The sequence below is a fragment of the Passer domesticus genome, chromosome 1 (genome assembly GCF_036417665.1).
Source record: "Passer domesticus isolate bPasDom1 chromosome 1, bPasDom1.hap1, whole genome shotgun sequence".
NCBI lineage: Eukaryota > Metazoa > Chordata > Aves > Passeriformes > Passeridae > Passer > Passer domesticus.
In genome coordinates, this window is record NC_087474.1 from 22,584,516 (window position 1) to 22,600,220 (window position 15,705).

The following is a 15,705-nucleotide window of genomic DNA, read 5'->3' on the forward strand; positions in this document are numbered from 1 at the left end:
GCCCCGAGAGCCATGAGCTCACGCTGCTTACCAATTCTGATGTAAACATGGGTGTGCTGCTCAACCCACACAGGAAAGATGGCTCTTGGAAACACCACGCGAATCTGGTCAAGAAGATGTCTTTCAAGGGAGGAAGCATGCAGTTCCTGGGGAAATGGGATACCATTATAAATTAAATATTGCATACCTTTTTAACATTTGTTTGAAGGAAAAAAAGTATGTCTCTTTCTAATAAACGATTTGAAATATAAAATACAACTAAACTCCGTCACATTTAATATTTCGTTAGAGACTGAAAGGAATGGGGCATTGTGCAAAAAACTGCTTGAGTCAGAATCACTATCATCTGTGAGACAAGAACATGAACAATGAAGGGGTTTTATTACCAGAATTTCCCAATCATCTGCTGTGAGTGGTTCCACTTCTACTTGCTGACAGGAGGACACATGGGAACAGGGTTCAAGAAACACCTGGCAAAAGTAACACGAAAATATTTAACTCCTTATTTTTTATATAAAAGCTCTATCTTTATTTCAATTAGAAAACTGCCATCTCCTTCACTGTATGTCTTCACAACTTGGAGCACACACCATCCTAATGGCACTAGGTAATTCATAAGCAGATGAATATTCAATGGATGGGAAATGGATCCCATTAGGCTCAGGGATGTCAATAAGCAGTGAATATTAAAAGAATTAGAAGTTTACCAGGTGGTAACAAACAATCCATTTTTAATACATCTTGATCACATCACCATCTTTCCATTTTCAAATCTTTATTTTTCAGTCCCCAGGATTTTAGAAAGTTGAAAAATTAATTCACTTGTGCATCAATTTAGAACCAGCTGAGAAACAAGGAAAAAAGTACAATAGAAAAGCAAGCCCAGCTCCTCAATGAATGGTTTCATAGGTAGCAGCCCCACCTCCACAGAACAGTTTTAATATCATGTGAATCAGGAAAAATGGTAAAAGATGTTGTGGCTTAGGTTTTTCAGAATGCATTAAATACAGACTTCAAAAGTCAATTTTTGACAAAGGTTTCATTTGACAAAAAAAAAAAAAAAAAAATCCACAAACAATTTGCAAACAACATCTTGCAATTAATTTTCAAAGGAACGTCACTAATTTCTTTCCTGAGATAAAACTAGTTGCCTGTCCTCTGAGAGAATTATGTTAGGCCACCTTTTACAAAAGCAACAATCAGTTTTGAAATTCTCCATGTCCTTAGTTTGAAGCAATAATTGAGAGGAATATCTTTTCCCCAGCACAGCAAAAAGAAGATCATACAGCAAACATGTAACTCCTGAATCCAAAACGATGGTGAAACTAATTAATCATGTATTCATTTGATTATTCCCAGCAACTCCTGGGTGAGGTTTTCTTAGGTCTCCTTTGTCAATTGCTTTCCTGTTGAAGACTATTAGTTTCTAGAAATAGAAAGGGTAGATGCCTGGCTGCTCAACTACTAAATTGGAAATTTCTGCAAACAGACATACAATTTCTAGAGAAAATAAGTTTAAAAAGTAAACAAAGTAACATAATATACTGCTTTGAGTCACACTCTGATGTCTTCTATGATGTTGAACAAAATTCTGTATATAAGAGAATAGGCAAATATGAATATACTACACAATGACACTGTGTAAAGCAGTACTTTTTTATTCTTGTTTGGTTAAATGTCTACCTAGCAATAGAAAAAAAATCCTTTGATTTTGAGATTTTAGTAGTCCCATGTCAGAAATCTCTGTCTGCCTCTTGGGTACCTCTAACTTCTGCTCAATGACAGTCATTTATGAAAAGTTTAACAGAGTGTTCAAGAGTAAATGTACAAAGAGCAGCTAGATAGAGATAGACAGATAGAGAGATAGACAGATATTTATCTGAAGATATGAGGTGAAAACAAATATTCAAAGAGAAAGGGATATATGGTGAAGGGGTGAAAAAGGGATGAAAATTTAAACTCCAAGTAAGTTAAATAAGAATATGCAGAAAGTCAATAGCTACTGTAAAACAACAGGAACTCCTAACCAAATATTCCCATTCCAAATTTTTCAATTGCTTAAAAGTGTATTTTCTTAAAATCAGTGTCATTGATGAGCTGGTACAGCCCTGCAAAGACCTACCCAGAAGCCTAGCCTAGCATTGTTTAGGCAATTGGTGGTTTAATGAGCAAATCTTTTCATGTTCAAGACATTTAATGATAGTTAACTTTTCTCATGAGCAGATGTTAAAAAAGAAACTGTCTAAATACATGAAACAAAGTCATAGCTAACTCATGAAGTATTACCTTTTCACTTATCTTCCAATATACTCTTTATTTAAACAGAAAACAAAGGTAGTATTTCAAACCTGTTCTCCATCTGTGATGCCAAGTTTCTCTGCCAAATGTCTGTTAATCTCTGCAATATTTTCACCCTGGTGACCTCGATGCCTGGTTTCCATCCAGCTCAAAAATACCGGCTGATGACCACAGGATACTTTCACAGCTTGGCCCTATGAGTTACAGAGAAAGAAAACAAATTGATACAAAACCAGCTAAGTGAGATGACTATTAGACAACCTAAACTGTATATGATTAGAGAGATCAAAGGAATTAAAGATATTATCTGGATTTTACACCTTGCTTGTACAACTCCCAACATGAGTGCTGGTTTCAATTCTTAAACAGCTTTCTATTTTTATGGACTATTTTTAAGTAAGAAAATTAATTATTTTTTCTTTCTTCTGCATGATGTGGTATAAAAAAATATTTTACAGAAATGTGTAACTGCACATTTGTATTTCCCAAATGAGGAAAATAAATAAACACACTTTGATGTCACAAAAATTATAACATTTACATGGTCTCCAAGAGTGCTTCTGTGATACATATAGAGTAAGTCAAAAATCACATTAACTCAGACCAAAATGATTTTATCAATCTGTTTCAGAACTGCCCAGATACTTTGATGTCAAACTGAAGAACTTATCTAATATCTTCTGCAATTAGATCCAGCTTTTGATTCCATTTATCCACTTTTAAACATTTTCATTCATTAGATGTATTTAAGACACTATTTCTATCCAGTATTCTGAGAGTCAATCTTTGCATTTAGCAGCTCAGGTTAAACACAAGCAGGAGTCCACGTAACAAACACAATGACATTACAAGACTTCAAAGCAAGTGCACTCCATTCTCCTCTCTCTTGACATCAGATCTGTAAAACACCCAGAAACTGCAGCTGAAACGAAGCTCACATTTAGTACCGCCCCTCTTCCAATTCCACCAACCTCCTACTTCCACCCCAAAGGTGAAGGAGCAGGTTTTTACACGCCTGTGTTGTTTTCCTGTTGCGAAATGCCCTTTTTGGCCTTGAGAGCAGGAGGTGACCCGTGCCGAGGGAGGCCTGCTCGGCCCGGGGCTGTGCCAGCACTCCCGGGTTTGCCCGCATCCTCCTCGGCTCATTCCTGCCACTTTCCACCCTGTTCTGCAGGCACTCAGCTCTGTGCTCATGGCCCAAGAGGCACACAGTGGCTCTCCTCCCTTTTCCACGTGTGAAATGTTATTTATTGTGAACGCTGCCCTCCACAGAGCTGACCCCGCGTCTTCAGCAGGGCTCTGCATGACGGGAGTGCCTTTCTGCAGTGACACATTTCATTTGTGTACACCAACAATGAGGCTTCTGCATGGATTTGTCACCTCTTCTCCCACCTGAATTCAACATTTGCACATTATTCGCTTAATGCCAGCAGGTTACGGGGAAAACTGGTATGAAATAGGGAGTGATGACAGAGACGCAGATGCCCGCTGTGCCAGACCGCGCTGGGGAAGAAAAATTCCCGCGTTTTATTAGGAATTGGTGACGATACTGGCCACGCAGGAAGGAGGGGCTCCCCGAGGTCTCCCCGCCAGGGGTCCCGGCGGCGGGGAGGGGAGGCGGCTCCGTATCGCCATGGTAACAGGAGGCGGGGTGCGCTCACAGAATCCTCCCTGCCTGCAGAGTGCCCCTGCGCCCGGGCCCCGAGCGGCGCCGCCCCGGTACCTGCTGCAGGCGGAGGAGCGAGGCCAGCGCGGGCGGCAGGTGCAGGAAGCAGTCGCGGGTCCCGCTCAGCACGACGGTGGCGGCGGCGGCGGCGGCGGCGGCTCCACCGGGGTCGCCACAGCCCCACATGGCCGCTGCCGGCCGGCCCTGCGCGCCCGGGCACGGCCCGCCTACCGCGGCGCCGCGGGGGGCGATGCTCCCTGCCACCCCCGGGGCAGTGGTACAACCCACCCACCGCCGGCCAATGCGGGCGCGGCATTTCCCCGCTGCCCGCCCCCGATTGGCTCCTTCTCTGCCGGCCGCGGCTCCTCCTCCCCGCCGCTCGGAGGGAGCCAATGGGGGCTGCGCGTCGCGGGGCCGACGGGAAGATGGCGGCCGGCAGCAGCGGGGGCCCGGGCGCTCCGTGCCGGCACCACGCGCAGCTGGGAGCCTGCGAGTCGCGCGCCAAGTACCGCGAGGGGTGGCGGCCGCGCGCCGTGAAGGTGCCGGGAGGTGCCGGGAGGGGCCGGGAGGGGCCGGGAGGGGCCGGGCCGCTTCGGGTGACGGGGCTGGGGGCGGCCGGGCCTGCGCTGGAGTCCCGCGGCTCCCCGGGAGGGAGAGAGAGAGGCTCTGGGCCTCGCCTGCTGCGCGGCAGGAGCGTCTCGTTACTGCAGCAGAACTGCGAGATTTGGGTATCTCTGGGTGCGCTCAGTGTACAGCGAGCTGTAGCGGCACCTTAAAGGGCTGGCGTGAGAAAGGAGGCGCTTAGTTTGGAAAAGACCTTTAAGATCATGAAGTCCAACCCAATCTGTTTCCAGCCTCTGTCAGAGAGTTGTAGAGAGCCATAAGGGCTCCCTGAACCACCTTCTTTCCAACCTGAGCCCCTGGCAGCTCGCTGAGCTGCTCCTCATCCGACCTGTGATGCAGACCCGCTGCCCCTCTCTGGACGTGCTCCGGCACCTCAGTGCCTTGGGGAGAGAGCCCTGGGCCCGGGATCTGAGGTGTGGTCTCACAGTGGCTCCGTGCCCACGCTCATAGGGCACATCTCTTTCACTATCACCACCTTCCTGTAAAATTTCAATCCTCCCATACCTCATGAAGTCTCAAAGCTATTAAGTTCTTTTGTTCTTCCAAGTTTACACGGTGGGGTAGAGGACAGAGAGCCTTGTGCATCCACAGAGCTCTGGCCAGCACAGGCATCCAGCCAGCACTGGGCACTGGAGAATACACGCAGGAGAAACAGTATGGGTGTCCCAGGTGTGGAAAAAATCTTATTTGAATCTGTTCTTCCTGGACAAGAAAGAGGTAGAAGTACAAACCTTCCAAAAAAAAAAAAATCGCATAGTGAAAGCGATGTCCTGTACTCCCAAAAGAATGTAGGTGGGAGTGTGCTGCTGCCACAAGAAAACTTGTGTGACCTGCCTGTGGAGACTTTTATAGTGGAAGTTTGAGAGTTGATTTCCCAAGCAGTTCCCACTTTGTCCAGAAGATGTTTTTTTTTAAGAAATATGTATAATTTATGCAGTCTAAATGTTTGTGGTTTGGGTTGGTTTTTTTTAACAAACTCTGAATAAATTTCCTTTGATCTCAGGGATGAGTTTCCTAGCTGCCTACTGTACACAGGGAGCCATCGAAAAGCTTTGCTTAGAGTCTGTTCTGTGGCAGTCACTACACAAAGCAGAAGAGAATGGGTGGTTTAGTTTTTAACCTGCTGGGAGAAGACCTTGTTTCTCTCAGCATCCAGATTTTAGCATCCAGATTTTATCTGTGTCTTAAAAATGTATGCTGTTGGATCACCATGGGAAGTAGACAGCTCTGTACACACAGGATTTGCCCCAGGGAATTGTGGAAATTGTTTTTTAACTCCCTATGTGGAAAAAAGCAGTTTTCCTCACCTGCATGACTTCTTTGCCAATGAAGAAGACTGATTTTTCAGTGTTTTTTCTGTATTTTGACAGTACCTCCTATGAACTGGTTACTAGTCCATCTTGCATGGAAGTTGGCCAGAGACATCAGAGATTTTACTCAGCAACTGGCAGCAGTACTCTGACCTTGTGCAGAAAAGTCAAGTCTCATTTGAGTTTTACTGTGCATGAGAGGCATGAGTTCAGCTCTTGCTCAGTGATGAAGAGGTCCCAAATAACCATGCACTTACTGTCCTGTGAAAGAGAGTACATAGGGGTTTTCAGCATCCTGAGAGGATTTGGAGAAAAACAGAAAACATGGAGAAAATGCGTGCCTTTTGCAATAAAGCAAGACTGGGAATGTTTTTGAATAGTCTTTGGTTTTGTTTTTTTCAGGTTTACACTATCAACTTGGAATCTCGCTATTTACTGATACAAGGAGTTCCTGCATTAGGTGTTATGAAGGAATTAGTTGAACAATTTGCATTATATGGTGCCATTGAGGAATATCATGCTCTAGATGAATATCCAGCAGAGCAGTTTACTGAAGTGTACCTTATAAAATTCCAGAAGCTGCAGTGTGCAAGGTATTGGACAGGGCAATATCTGCCTCTTGTTATCTTAATCTTTTACACCTTCTGTACTTGGCAATGTGTTAAGTTTCTAAACAGTTGGAGTAAAATCCTCAGTTTTGCTGACAGACTTTAATTCCCTTCAGGGTGGCCAAGAAAAAAATGGATGAACGAAGTTTCTTTGGTAGTTTGCTGCACGTGTGCTATGCTCCAGAATTTGAAACAGTCCAAGAAACTAGAGAGAAGTTGCAGGATAGAAGAAAGTATATAGCAAAAGCAACAAATCAAAGAGGTTTGTGGTTAAATTTCCTATAGAATCCTGACTAAATTTCCTGTAAGGCTTTAATGTTCTTCAGTACTGGGTGGGGTTTTGGCTAAAGCGTTAAAGAAAACACTTTACCTACCTCTTTTAAAGGTACTGTAGTGTGTTGGTGGTGGCCAGATGCCAAAAGCCACTCACTCACTGCCCTCCACAAACTGGACAGAGGAGAGAAAATTTAACAAATGGTTCATGGGTTCAGATAAGGACCAGGACAGAGATTGCTCATCAAATACCAACAAGGCAAAACAGGCTCTACTTGGAGACATAAAGTTAATTTAATACTAATAAAATCAGAGCAGGATAATGAGAAGTAAAACAAGCCCTTTATAAACACCTTCCTCCCTTCTCAGCTCTACCCCCTACCCCAGCAGTGCAAGGGGACAAGGAATGGGGGTTGTGGTCAGTCCATCACCCGTGGCTTCTCCTGCTGCTCAAGGAGAGGAGTCATTCCCCTGCTGCACCGTGGGGTGGCACAGGAGACAGTTCTCTGTGAACCTCTCCAACGTGAGCTCATCTCAGGAGCAGCAGCTCCCTGTGACCTGCTGCCATGTGAGTCCATGCCATGGGGAACAGTCCTCCCCACACTGCTGCGGTGTGGGTCACTCCTCCTCGGGGTGCAGTCCTTCAAGGACAGGCAGCTCCAGCCTGGGAGCAGGGCCCCTCTCCTCGGGTCTCCCACAGGATCACAGCCTCCTGCCAGGCATCCACGTGCTCCGGCCTGGGGCTCCTGCACGGGCTGTGGTGGATCCCTGCATCCCCATGGCCTCCATGGGCTGCAGGGCCACAGCTGCTCCACGGCCTGAGGGGAATCTCAGCCCCAGGCCTGGAGCACCTCCTGCCCCTCCTGTGCTGCCCGTGGTGTCTGCAGGGCTGCTCCTCTCACCTTCTCACTCTGCTCTTCTCTGGCCATAGTTACAGCTGTGCAACCACTTCTTGTTTATTGTCCTTTGTTAATCTGCTACCACAGAGGTGTTACCACCATTTCTAATCGGCCTGGCCTTGCCCAGCAGCACATCCATCTCTGGAGGCACCAGGGATTGGCTCTGCCAGACATGGTGAAAGATTCTGGCAGCATCTCACAAAAGCCAACCTTGTAGCGCCCCCTGCTACAAAAAACCAGGCCATGCAAACCCAATACAGATGCATTTTAAGTATGCTTACAGGGAGACATCTCTCCGTATGTAGAGAGCTATATCCTTTTCAAAGTAATTTTTTGACTAAAATAATGAAGTTATTAAGCTTTAATAATGAAGTATTTCCTTCACTTTTTGTTTTCTTTCAAAATGTTACCAGAAATTTAAAGCACTGGCAGTAAATTTGGGATCACACTTTTACCCTTGTTCCAGCCTCCTCAGGCATGACAAAGGGACAGTTTTGGAAGGAATATGACCATACCAGAACCGTCAAAAAAATTTCTCCAGCCCACATCTTTGCATTGGGGGAATGTTAAGAATGGACTGTGTTTACAAAGGCTCCTGTACCACAGAGTTCCCAGGCAGTGCTGAAGGCTGGGCAAGCTGAAGAATAAGCAAATTGCTGAGCACTAGCTTCTCCTCTTGTGCTCACATACTTGGGTATAATTAGTCTCTGTGTGAGGATTTCTAAAGGGAGTAAACCCACTGATTTTTAACATCAAAACATCTGTGGTTTTTTCAGTGTTATAAACCAGCAAAGGCACTAGACTGGAAAATTTCAACTGGTTTGAAAGTTGAATATTTTGTATTTTAAGCTTAAAAATAATCACAGAAAGGTACTGGGTATCTGGTATTGTTTCTGCATTTATATCAAAAGTTTTGTTCTTGGCTGTTAGAACTAATAATGACATGAAATAGTGAAGGTGGTTCTTTGTTGTTATTTTAAAGATTGCTTTGTGTTAAGAAGAGTAGAAGGCCCTAAGAAGACAACCTCAAAGAACTCTGAGCATGATTGTCCATGGAGTACATCAGGATCAAGTATAGCCAGTAACTGGGATCTGTCCTGCTTTACAAGTTCTCCTGGGCTATCCCACAGCACAGCATCTCCATCTGGGAATCAGAATCAGAGCCTGTTAACATCTCCACCCTATGATAACAATTGTGCTGAAATTTCTGGGTACTTTGGTCAAAACACATCTTTAACTCCAAGTGTACATCCAGGAGGACATACTCCACCAGCTTCCTTAATGCAGCCAAGAATGGTTCCAGCTTGCAATGGAATTGACAGGTTTATGCCTCGTACAACTCACCTTCAAGAACGTAAGAGGAAAAGAGAAGAAGGTAACAAGTTTTCCCTCATTGGAACAAGCGAGGACAGTACTGAAGTTGTTATTGGTCCACAACTACCAGAAATACCTAAAGTGGATATGGACGATGAGTCTTTGAATACTTCAGCTACATTAATTCGAAATAAACTGAAAGAGGTATGGGTTCCTAAAGTTCTGATAGTTCAAACATAGGTGCTTGTTATACATAAAAATAGTGACTGTCTGATCGCTTTATTCAGCATTCACTCATTATCTGCCACTTAAAGCTAGTGCTCTTACTATTTAACTTTTCCACAGTCTAGAATATTGCAGGTAATTCTACTCCAGACCTCTTACACTACATTTGAGAAAGTGTAAATGTCAGTGCATGTTCTTACATGATTTTTCATAAACCACTTTTATTTTCTACACATGTAAAGGCATGATAATTTTGCAGGCAGTCCTGCTGACTCCAGTGTGCTACTTGTATCTGGTTTCTGAAAGGAAAATAATGGAAGTCAGAGCTCAATGTAATTTTGCTCCAACGTTTCTTATGCCATTAAGAGCTGTACAGAATCATTAATTCCATGCTGGGAAGGATGTGTTAAGCTATGTATCCTTTTATGGAGGATATTAATCAATTAGCAGGTCAGACATTCCTGATAGAACATATCACTTACAGTAAGATATGAAAAAGCTCCCTTGACTAACTAGATTGATTTGAAAGTGCATATCTTACAAATATGCACTCTTTGTATTAAATACCTGTCTAAAATACATGTCAAAATGCATGTTTCTGCTTTCCCTTCATTTCCTGAAATACCTGAGTTTATAAAGCACATCAAACCTTACTCAAAAACACCTGTTAGGAAGAAGGGAGATGACACATGGGATACTGTATCACTGACTATCTGAAATCAGTTTGTGTAGGTAAATACAAAAATGGTAGTGCTGAATCTTCTAAGTTTCACCTCTCTTGTGTTTAATGCTGCCTTTTGATGTTACTTTCTTCCTCTAGTTAGCAGGAAAATTCAACACAAGTGTGATGATAGTAATAAATGGCTCCCAATACTCAAATCTTAGAGATACAGCCTTACTCTAAAATGAGCATTAAAAAAGTAATGGTTACAGGTTACTAAATTTTTTTTCCCTCCAATTTAGGTAGCAGATTCAGTTTCAACGTCTGTGGAAAAGCCAGAGAGCAGCTCAGCCAAACCAGCTGTAAAGCAGAGAAGAAGAATATAGATACTGCTGGCAGCATCTTCCAATAGTCCTTTTGTAAAGAATATAGTTTAAAATATGTATTTTTTTATGTAAAAAAAAACTTTCTTTATATTGCATTTCCCAGTGATTCCCTATTTAAAATGGTGTTATTCCAATGGCTTGGAATGAAGAAACCAATATACTGTATTATTGCTGCAGTGTTGTCCTGTGTACCTCATATTGTTACATATTTTATAACTCACAGAAGAACTCTATTTAGGTAGAGTTATAGAAGTAAATTCATTTATTTGACAACTTTAACAGCAAAGGAATACTGAAGCTTAGGAGCAACTTGAAATACGACTTTTTACTAGATCACAAAGAATGGTGAAGATGAAGACCCCTTTTAACAGTATTCAGCAGTGGAGTTACAACTTGGAATTATTATTTAGGAATTTCTCGGAAAATTTTCTGTTCAAATGACATAATTCTCTGTTAAAAAAAAAAAAGTTAATTTTCAGTTAACTAAAAGATTTCTATTTAGTCCAAACAAAAAGGTACTGAACTGAAATATGTATGCAGCGAAGACTTGCTTTTTAGCTTAGAAAAAGTAAATTCATAACATGAATGGTGTCATCACTGGCAGCCCAGCCAGAACATTCAATGTTCTAGCTGAAGGAGAAATTAAAATTTTAACTGCTCAGTGGTAGGGGTATGTCACCAAGGAATGATCTGGCATGGAGGGCAAGAAGGCCCAGCTGCAGAATGTGATAAACTGGATGAAAACAGAAATGCTAGAGCCTGGGATGACAGTGTACAGGACTGAAATTTCCCTTAGTGATGAGATTAATATCTGCAGTACTGTTTTGCAACAACCCTGGAGTGGGAGCACTCGGGGGCCACCTTTGGATAGCAGAACTGGCACTGAGAGGATGAAGCCAACAGTGGCCTAAGATACCCTGACATTCACAGGATTGGTGCAAGTGTCTGTAAGGAAATGGCTTGTGCCATTTTTTTTTTTAAACTCAAGGTTAAGGTACCTTTATGTCTGGCAAACATGGTCCAAAGGCTTCTAAGAGAAGGTTTTCATCTGTGACTGCTTTTTCAAAGTCCGTAAAAGAAAGCTTGCCATCATGATCATAGTCCTGCAAAAGGAAGGGAACACTTCAGCAAAGGATTATTACTTGTAGTTTTGTTTAACAGATATTTAAAGAACATGGATTCTATTTTTAGTTAGATTTCCAAATTGGAGGTCATCAGTTTATGCTCAGGAAAGATTAGTGTGACTTCCCTCTACCTAAGGTAAAAAGGGTGGGATTGAAAAATTGAAAAGATGGGCTTAAATAAAAGGAGTTGGGATGCAAGACCTGGTTTGAAGTGAAAATTTTTGACCACCACCATTGAAGGGGAGAGTATATATATCTTGCTTTGATTAAAATATTGACAGTCTCCGGCTGCTCTGATATTCTGGATTAAGCACTGTAAGACAAGCTTCACATTAATAACCTTGAGTTTAGTATTCTAATAGAATGCATACAAATAAATTGGATAAAGACATTTGATGATAGGTTGGTAAAACATAAATGTACTTAAAAATGAAACTACTGCAGATGCCTGTACTGATGGAATAAATGCAGCTTACACTTTTGAGTTTTCCACTTCTGACTGGCCTTTTGCTTTGACTGGGCATGCACAGATGTACATGCACATACACACATGCTAGTTTATACATAAAGTTTATAGTACATTCACATACTAAATTAAGGATTTCATATGAGAATACTGGACTGGGACTCATTAGATCTGGATTATATTTCTGGCTTTCCTCAGGAGACTTGCAGAATCCCACTGCAAATTAGATACTTATTTTGTTACCTCATAGAAAGGTTTAAAGTATCAGTTAGTGAATGTTTGAAAGACCCTCAAGTATCACGATAAGTTAAGTACTTGCCATTTTCTTCAGTGCTATCTCTACCAAGTCCTTAACTCCCTCATCGGGCTCTTCATCTGCTGGTTGTATGAGAAGGCTCTGTTTCAGCATTTGAAACATTTCCTCTTTCGAAATGTATCCATCACCATTCAGGTCATAAACGGCAAAACAGTCTTTTGAAATACAAATAAATTTCAAATTGATTACAAACTAGAATCACATACCATTCAAGCTGCTACCTGTAGACAGAAAATCTGAGCTGTACATTATCAGTTGAGCCAAGTTTATCATATATATGCTGAAACACTCCTGGCAAACACTTGTGACAGACAGCACTTCATCACAAAGCATTAGTATCTTCTATGGTGCTCACAGCAGGAATGCATATTTTACTGTCTGTGGTTGTACTGACACACTGAATCACAACCTGGGCACACATCCTAATGCTGTGACACCCCTGACCACTTCCAGATGAATTTATGTAATGCAGTAGGGATTGCTAATGCTGCAGCCTAGGAACTCCTTTTTCTATTGTTTTTTGGTTCTTTTTTCACTCTACATGCCCTATTTTTTTCCCCTGCTGCTTAAAATTCTAGAGTTCTTGCCATTTTTTCTTCTCCATCTTTCTCTATCATTACTGTGGAGGCTCATTACCATCTTACAGTTTGTCCATCTGTGTTTCCAACCTGAAGAATTGCTGGAGCTAATGCAACTGCTGCTGTGTCCCCACTGTGCCAGTAAATGAATATTGGCACTGGTCTTGCTTGGCTTGAGACTGTTAATTAGCCAAAACCATGCTAGAGATTCATCTGCTTCTTTCTAATTTTGTGTCTGAATACAAAAACATGTATTTTGTTTAAAGTGTATGCTGCAGAATAAACTTCAGTTTAAATGCAAGATTTTGTAAGCAACAAAAAAAGGTGGTGGCTGTGGTAACAGCTGTTTACACAGAAAAAAAACTTTCTCAGAGAAGCCATTTCAGAACTCAGTTTCATTGCATTAAACAACACAGAAGAAAAATTTTCAATTAACAAATACTTTATAAGAGTAACTACTAAATTATAACAAAAGCAATGTGTTATTTGTTATGAATTCAATCATTACTACTAAATATTAGCATACAGATCAATCTTACATTTCATCTTCTCTTCCAGTGTCCCTCGAAGTAACACTGCTAAGCCTTCCACCCATTCCTCCACAGTGATGCAGCCAGTGTTGTCTTTATCAAAAGTGCTGAACACTAGGAATTGTATTAGACACATTTCAAATTTATATGATAGAGAAACACAAAAAAAGCAATGTTTTCTTAAATTCAGTAAAATTGCGAATTATCTTTCTTCTTAAGATGTTTGTCTGCTTTCACCAAGGTAAGATTACCATTCTTGACTCTAAGATGTAACAATGAAAGGGATTCTGCCCCTCAGTTTACTGTCTTACACTCCAGAATCCTGCCTGGTAAGGTTTTGTCTGATCTGTTGCCTTCCTGACTTAAACAACTACAGAAACTATGCTTCCATGTAGATATAAAGCAAATAAACCAATATCCCTTAAAATGAGGGATAATTCTGCATACAGATTGAGATTTAAATTACTAGGTTTTGTCTTGGAAAATCTTGGACACAGTAATCCTAGAAACAATATATATTAAATCTACAAAGAAAAATAACCTCTTTTCTGTCATGTAACAAAATATTTTTCTTTTCCCTTCCCTAAGCAACTTTCAATCTCACAGCTTCACTATTCATACAAACTGTAATACAGTAATTCATAATCAAGGAGTTGAAAGCATCCACTAACATCTGTAATAATTTGTATTTTCAAATATTAATTAGTAAGTTGGCTGAAGGAACATCTCTCCATGCAGAGCCAAGCATTTTTGACTTAGAAGACAATAGCTTTTGCGAACTGAAATCACACCCTTTGCATGTAAGCATTAAAATAATTTTTAAGAATGTGTAAGGTAATGTGAGGTATCTTCCATGACACACTTGATTTGCTGAACAAAATTGCAACAAGTTTTTATTTTATGGCATGTAAGTAGCTCTCCTGCTAGAGACATGGAGAAAGTTGAACCAAGGGGTGGCTCTTGGCAGCCTGAGACTGAAAGAAGAGCAGACTCATGCCTGCTCTGCATACTCCTCTAGACACCTCTACATCAGAGATCACTCCTTCAGCTTTCACAGTGACTGCAAACATGTCCCTTGTTACCAACCTGTGAAATCACTGTATCTTCGAGGGGTTATTTGGCTCATTACTCTCCCCTCCTTGTACTATCTGCCCAGGCCCTTCAGAGCTGTTCACAGAGCCCCTATTCCCAGAGTTACCCACTGTATCAGAATGCCTTCCTGGCACTTCCAGGCCTGAGCTAGAGCTGCTGCCCAGCAGCGCCCGCAGCTCCCGGTGGAAGCACCGGAGAAAAGAGGAAAGTGACGCTGCCCTCTTCCATCACGGCACTACAGAGACTGAGAGAGAAACAGCCACAGGGCAGCACCACGGCCTCTGGCTGCTGTGGTTCGAGCTAGAGCGTGAGCTCTCCAGATCTAAGGGAAAACTGTAACGCATAAAGAAAGAAAAAATGCCATTTTCTCAACAGCTCCCCTGCTGTCCTGGCCGGGACCAGACGGCGCTGTTTGGTACGGACACTCGTCGGGCCGGCAGCGTCACCCCAGCCCCTCCAGAGCGCTCCGAGCTGCGTGCCCAGCTCACCTCGGTCCAACACCACGTCATCCGTCATGCCGAAGGCGTTGTACAGGGTGTCTCGGAACACCGTGCGGTCGAAGCCGGCCCCAGCAAACTGGCTGCTGGCTTTGGCCACCAGCGTGTCGAAGAGCTTGACCAGACATTCCACTTCGCTTTTGGTAACTGCCCGGTCCAAACACAAGCAAACACAGGCTGTAAGTTAAGCTGGCAAAACAGGCCGGGGCCATGACACCAATACCACCCCCGGCCCCAAGCGCTGTTCCTGAGGGGGCGCCGGTGAAGTGCCTCCCATGGGAGGCGAACGGGGCCACGCGGCATGAGCAGGGGAACAACGGGGGGCGGCCGGGCAGCGGCGCGGCCCCTGCAGCCCGGGGGGGACTCACAGTGCTTGGCAGACCGGGTCAGCGAGTCCACCAGGAGCTTTTTCCCCTTCCTGCTCATGGCGGCCGAGAGCCGCTCCCGCCGCCGCTGCCCTGGCAACGCGGGGGGGCCGCGGCCTGGCGGGGCCGCGGGGCCGCACGGGCGGGCCGGACAGAAACACACACAGGCAGAGCAGAGATCGTGTTAACACGCAGTCAAAAAAACTGCAGGCGTAAAAAATAAAATAACTGCATTTTAAATTTGTAAAAATGTTTGTGGGGGGAAAAAGCTAAAAGTTACAACAGAAAAGAGTACTTGTTCATCTGCTGTCAGAAGGCACAAATATATTAAACCACTCTTATTCTGACATTGCTCGTTTTCTTTGTCCCTCTGGTGAAACTTGGAACATGGGTGTAGGTGCCACCCCAAACCCCCATCACCATCTCATGACCTCGGTGCGGGCACATCGGGAAAGCTGAAAGGCTGAGACCAG

At 43.2% G+C, this 15,705-nt stretch overlaps 3 protein-coding genes across 16 annotated transcripts in view; 1 reads left to right on the forward strand and 2 right to left on the reverse strand.

Moving 5' to 3' along the window:
- PEX1 (peroxisomal biogenesis factor 1) overlaps nucleotides 1-4,954 on the reverse strand; it is a 25,721-nt gene extending 20,767 nt beyond the window's left edge. For 2 of the 9 annotated variants that reach the window (XM_064409834.1, XM_064409879.1), the window contains exons 1-5: nucleotides 3,679-3,914; nucleotides 3,153-3,196; nucleotides 2,349-2,492; nucleotides 387-470; nucleotides 32-146 (exon numbers count right to left, since the gene is read on the reverse strand). In XM_064409834.1, coding sequence (XP_064265904.1) covers nucleotides 32-146; nucleotides 387-470; nucleotides 2,349-2,492; nucleotides 3,153-3,196; nucleotides 3,679-3,703 — 412 coding nt within the window. In that variant the 5' untranslated portion in view covers nucleotides 3,704-3,914. Of the gene's footprint in view, nucleotides 1-31; nucleotides 147-386; nucleotides 471-2,348; nucleotides 2,493-3,147; nucleotides 3,197-3,678; nucleotides 3,915-4,021; nucleotides 4,166-4,916 lie in introns of those variants that run through there. The other 7 variants (XM_064409818.1, XM_064409827.1, XM_064409869.1 and 4 more) reach the window with 7 other exon arrangements.
- RBM48 (RNA binding motif protein 48) lies at nucleotides 4,149-11,880 on the forward strand. 5 transcript variants are annotated; one of them, XM_064409981.1, is made up of 5 exons: nucleotides 4,371-4,503; nucleotides 6,301-6,491; nucleotides 6,623-6,768; nucleotides 8,661-9,196; nucleotides 10,181-11,880. In XM_064409981.1, exons 1-5 carry the CDS (start codon nucleotides 4,390-4,392, stop codon nucleotides 10,262-10,264), a joined length of 1,071 nt encoding a protein of 356 aa, XP_064266051.1. In that variant the 5' UTR covers nucleotides 4,371-4,389; the 3' UTR covers nucleotides 10,265-11,880. The 5 variants fall into 5 exon arrangements, with proteins under 5 accessions (XP_064266069.1, XP_064266051.1, XP_064266059.1 ...); XM_064409989.1 differs by lacking the exon at nucleotides 10,181-11,880 and adding an exon at nucleotides 9,233-9,355 and having other exon boundaries at nucleotides 8,661-9,202; XM_064410015.1 differs by lacking the exon at nucleotides 4,371-4,503 and adding an exon at nucleotides 4,576-5,001.
- CLXN (calaxin) lies at nucleotides 8,838-15,367 on the reverse strand. Of its 2 annotated transcripts, none has more exons than XM_064410045.1 (6): nucleotides 15,236-15,367; nucleotides 14,859-15,014; nucleotides 13,288-13,392; nucleotides 12,174-12,325; nucleotides 11,263-11,367; nucleotides 8,838-9,516 (listed from the first exon to the last, which is right to left on the reverse strand). In XM_064410045.1, exons 1-6 carry the CDS (start codon nucleotides 15,291-15,293, stop codon nucleotides 9,439-9,441), a joined length of 654 nt encoding a protein of 217 aa, XP_064266115.1. In that variant the 5' UTR covers nucleotides 15,294-15,367; the 3' UTR covers nucleotides 8,838-9,438. The 2 variants fall into 2 exon arrangements, with proteins under 2 accessions (XP_064266115.1, XP_064266124.1); XM_064410054.1 differs by lacking the exon at nucleotides 8,838-9,516 and adding an exon at nucleotides 10,504-10,714.
- Nucleotides 15,368-15,705: the final 338 nt, after the last annotated feature.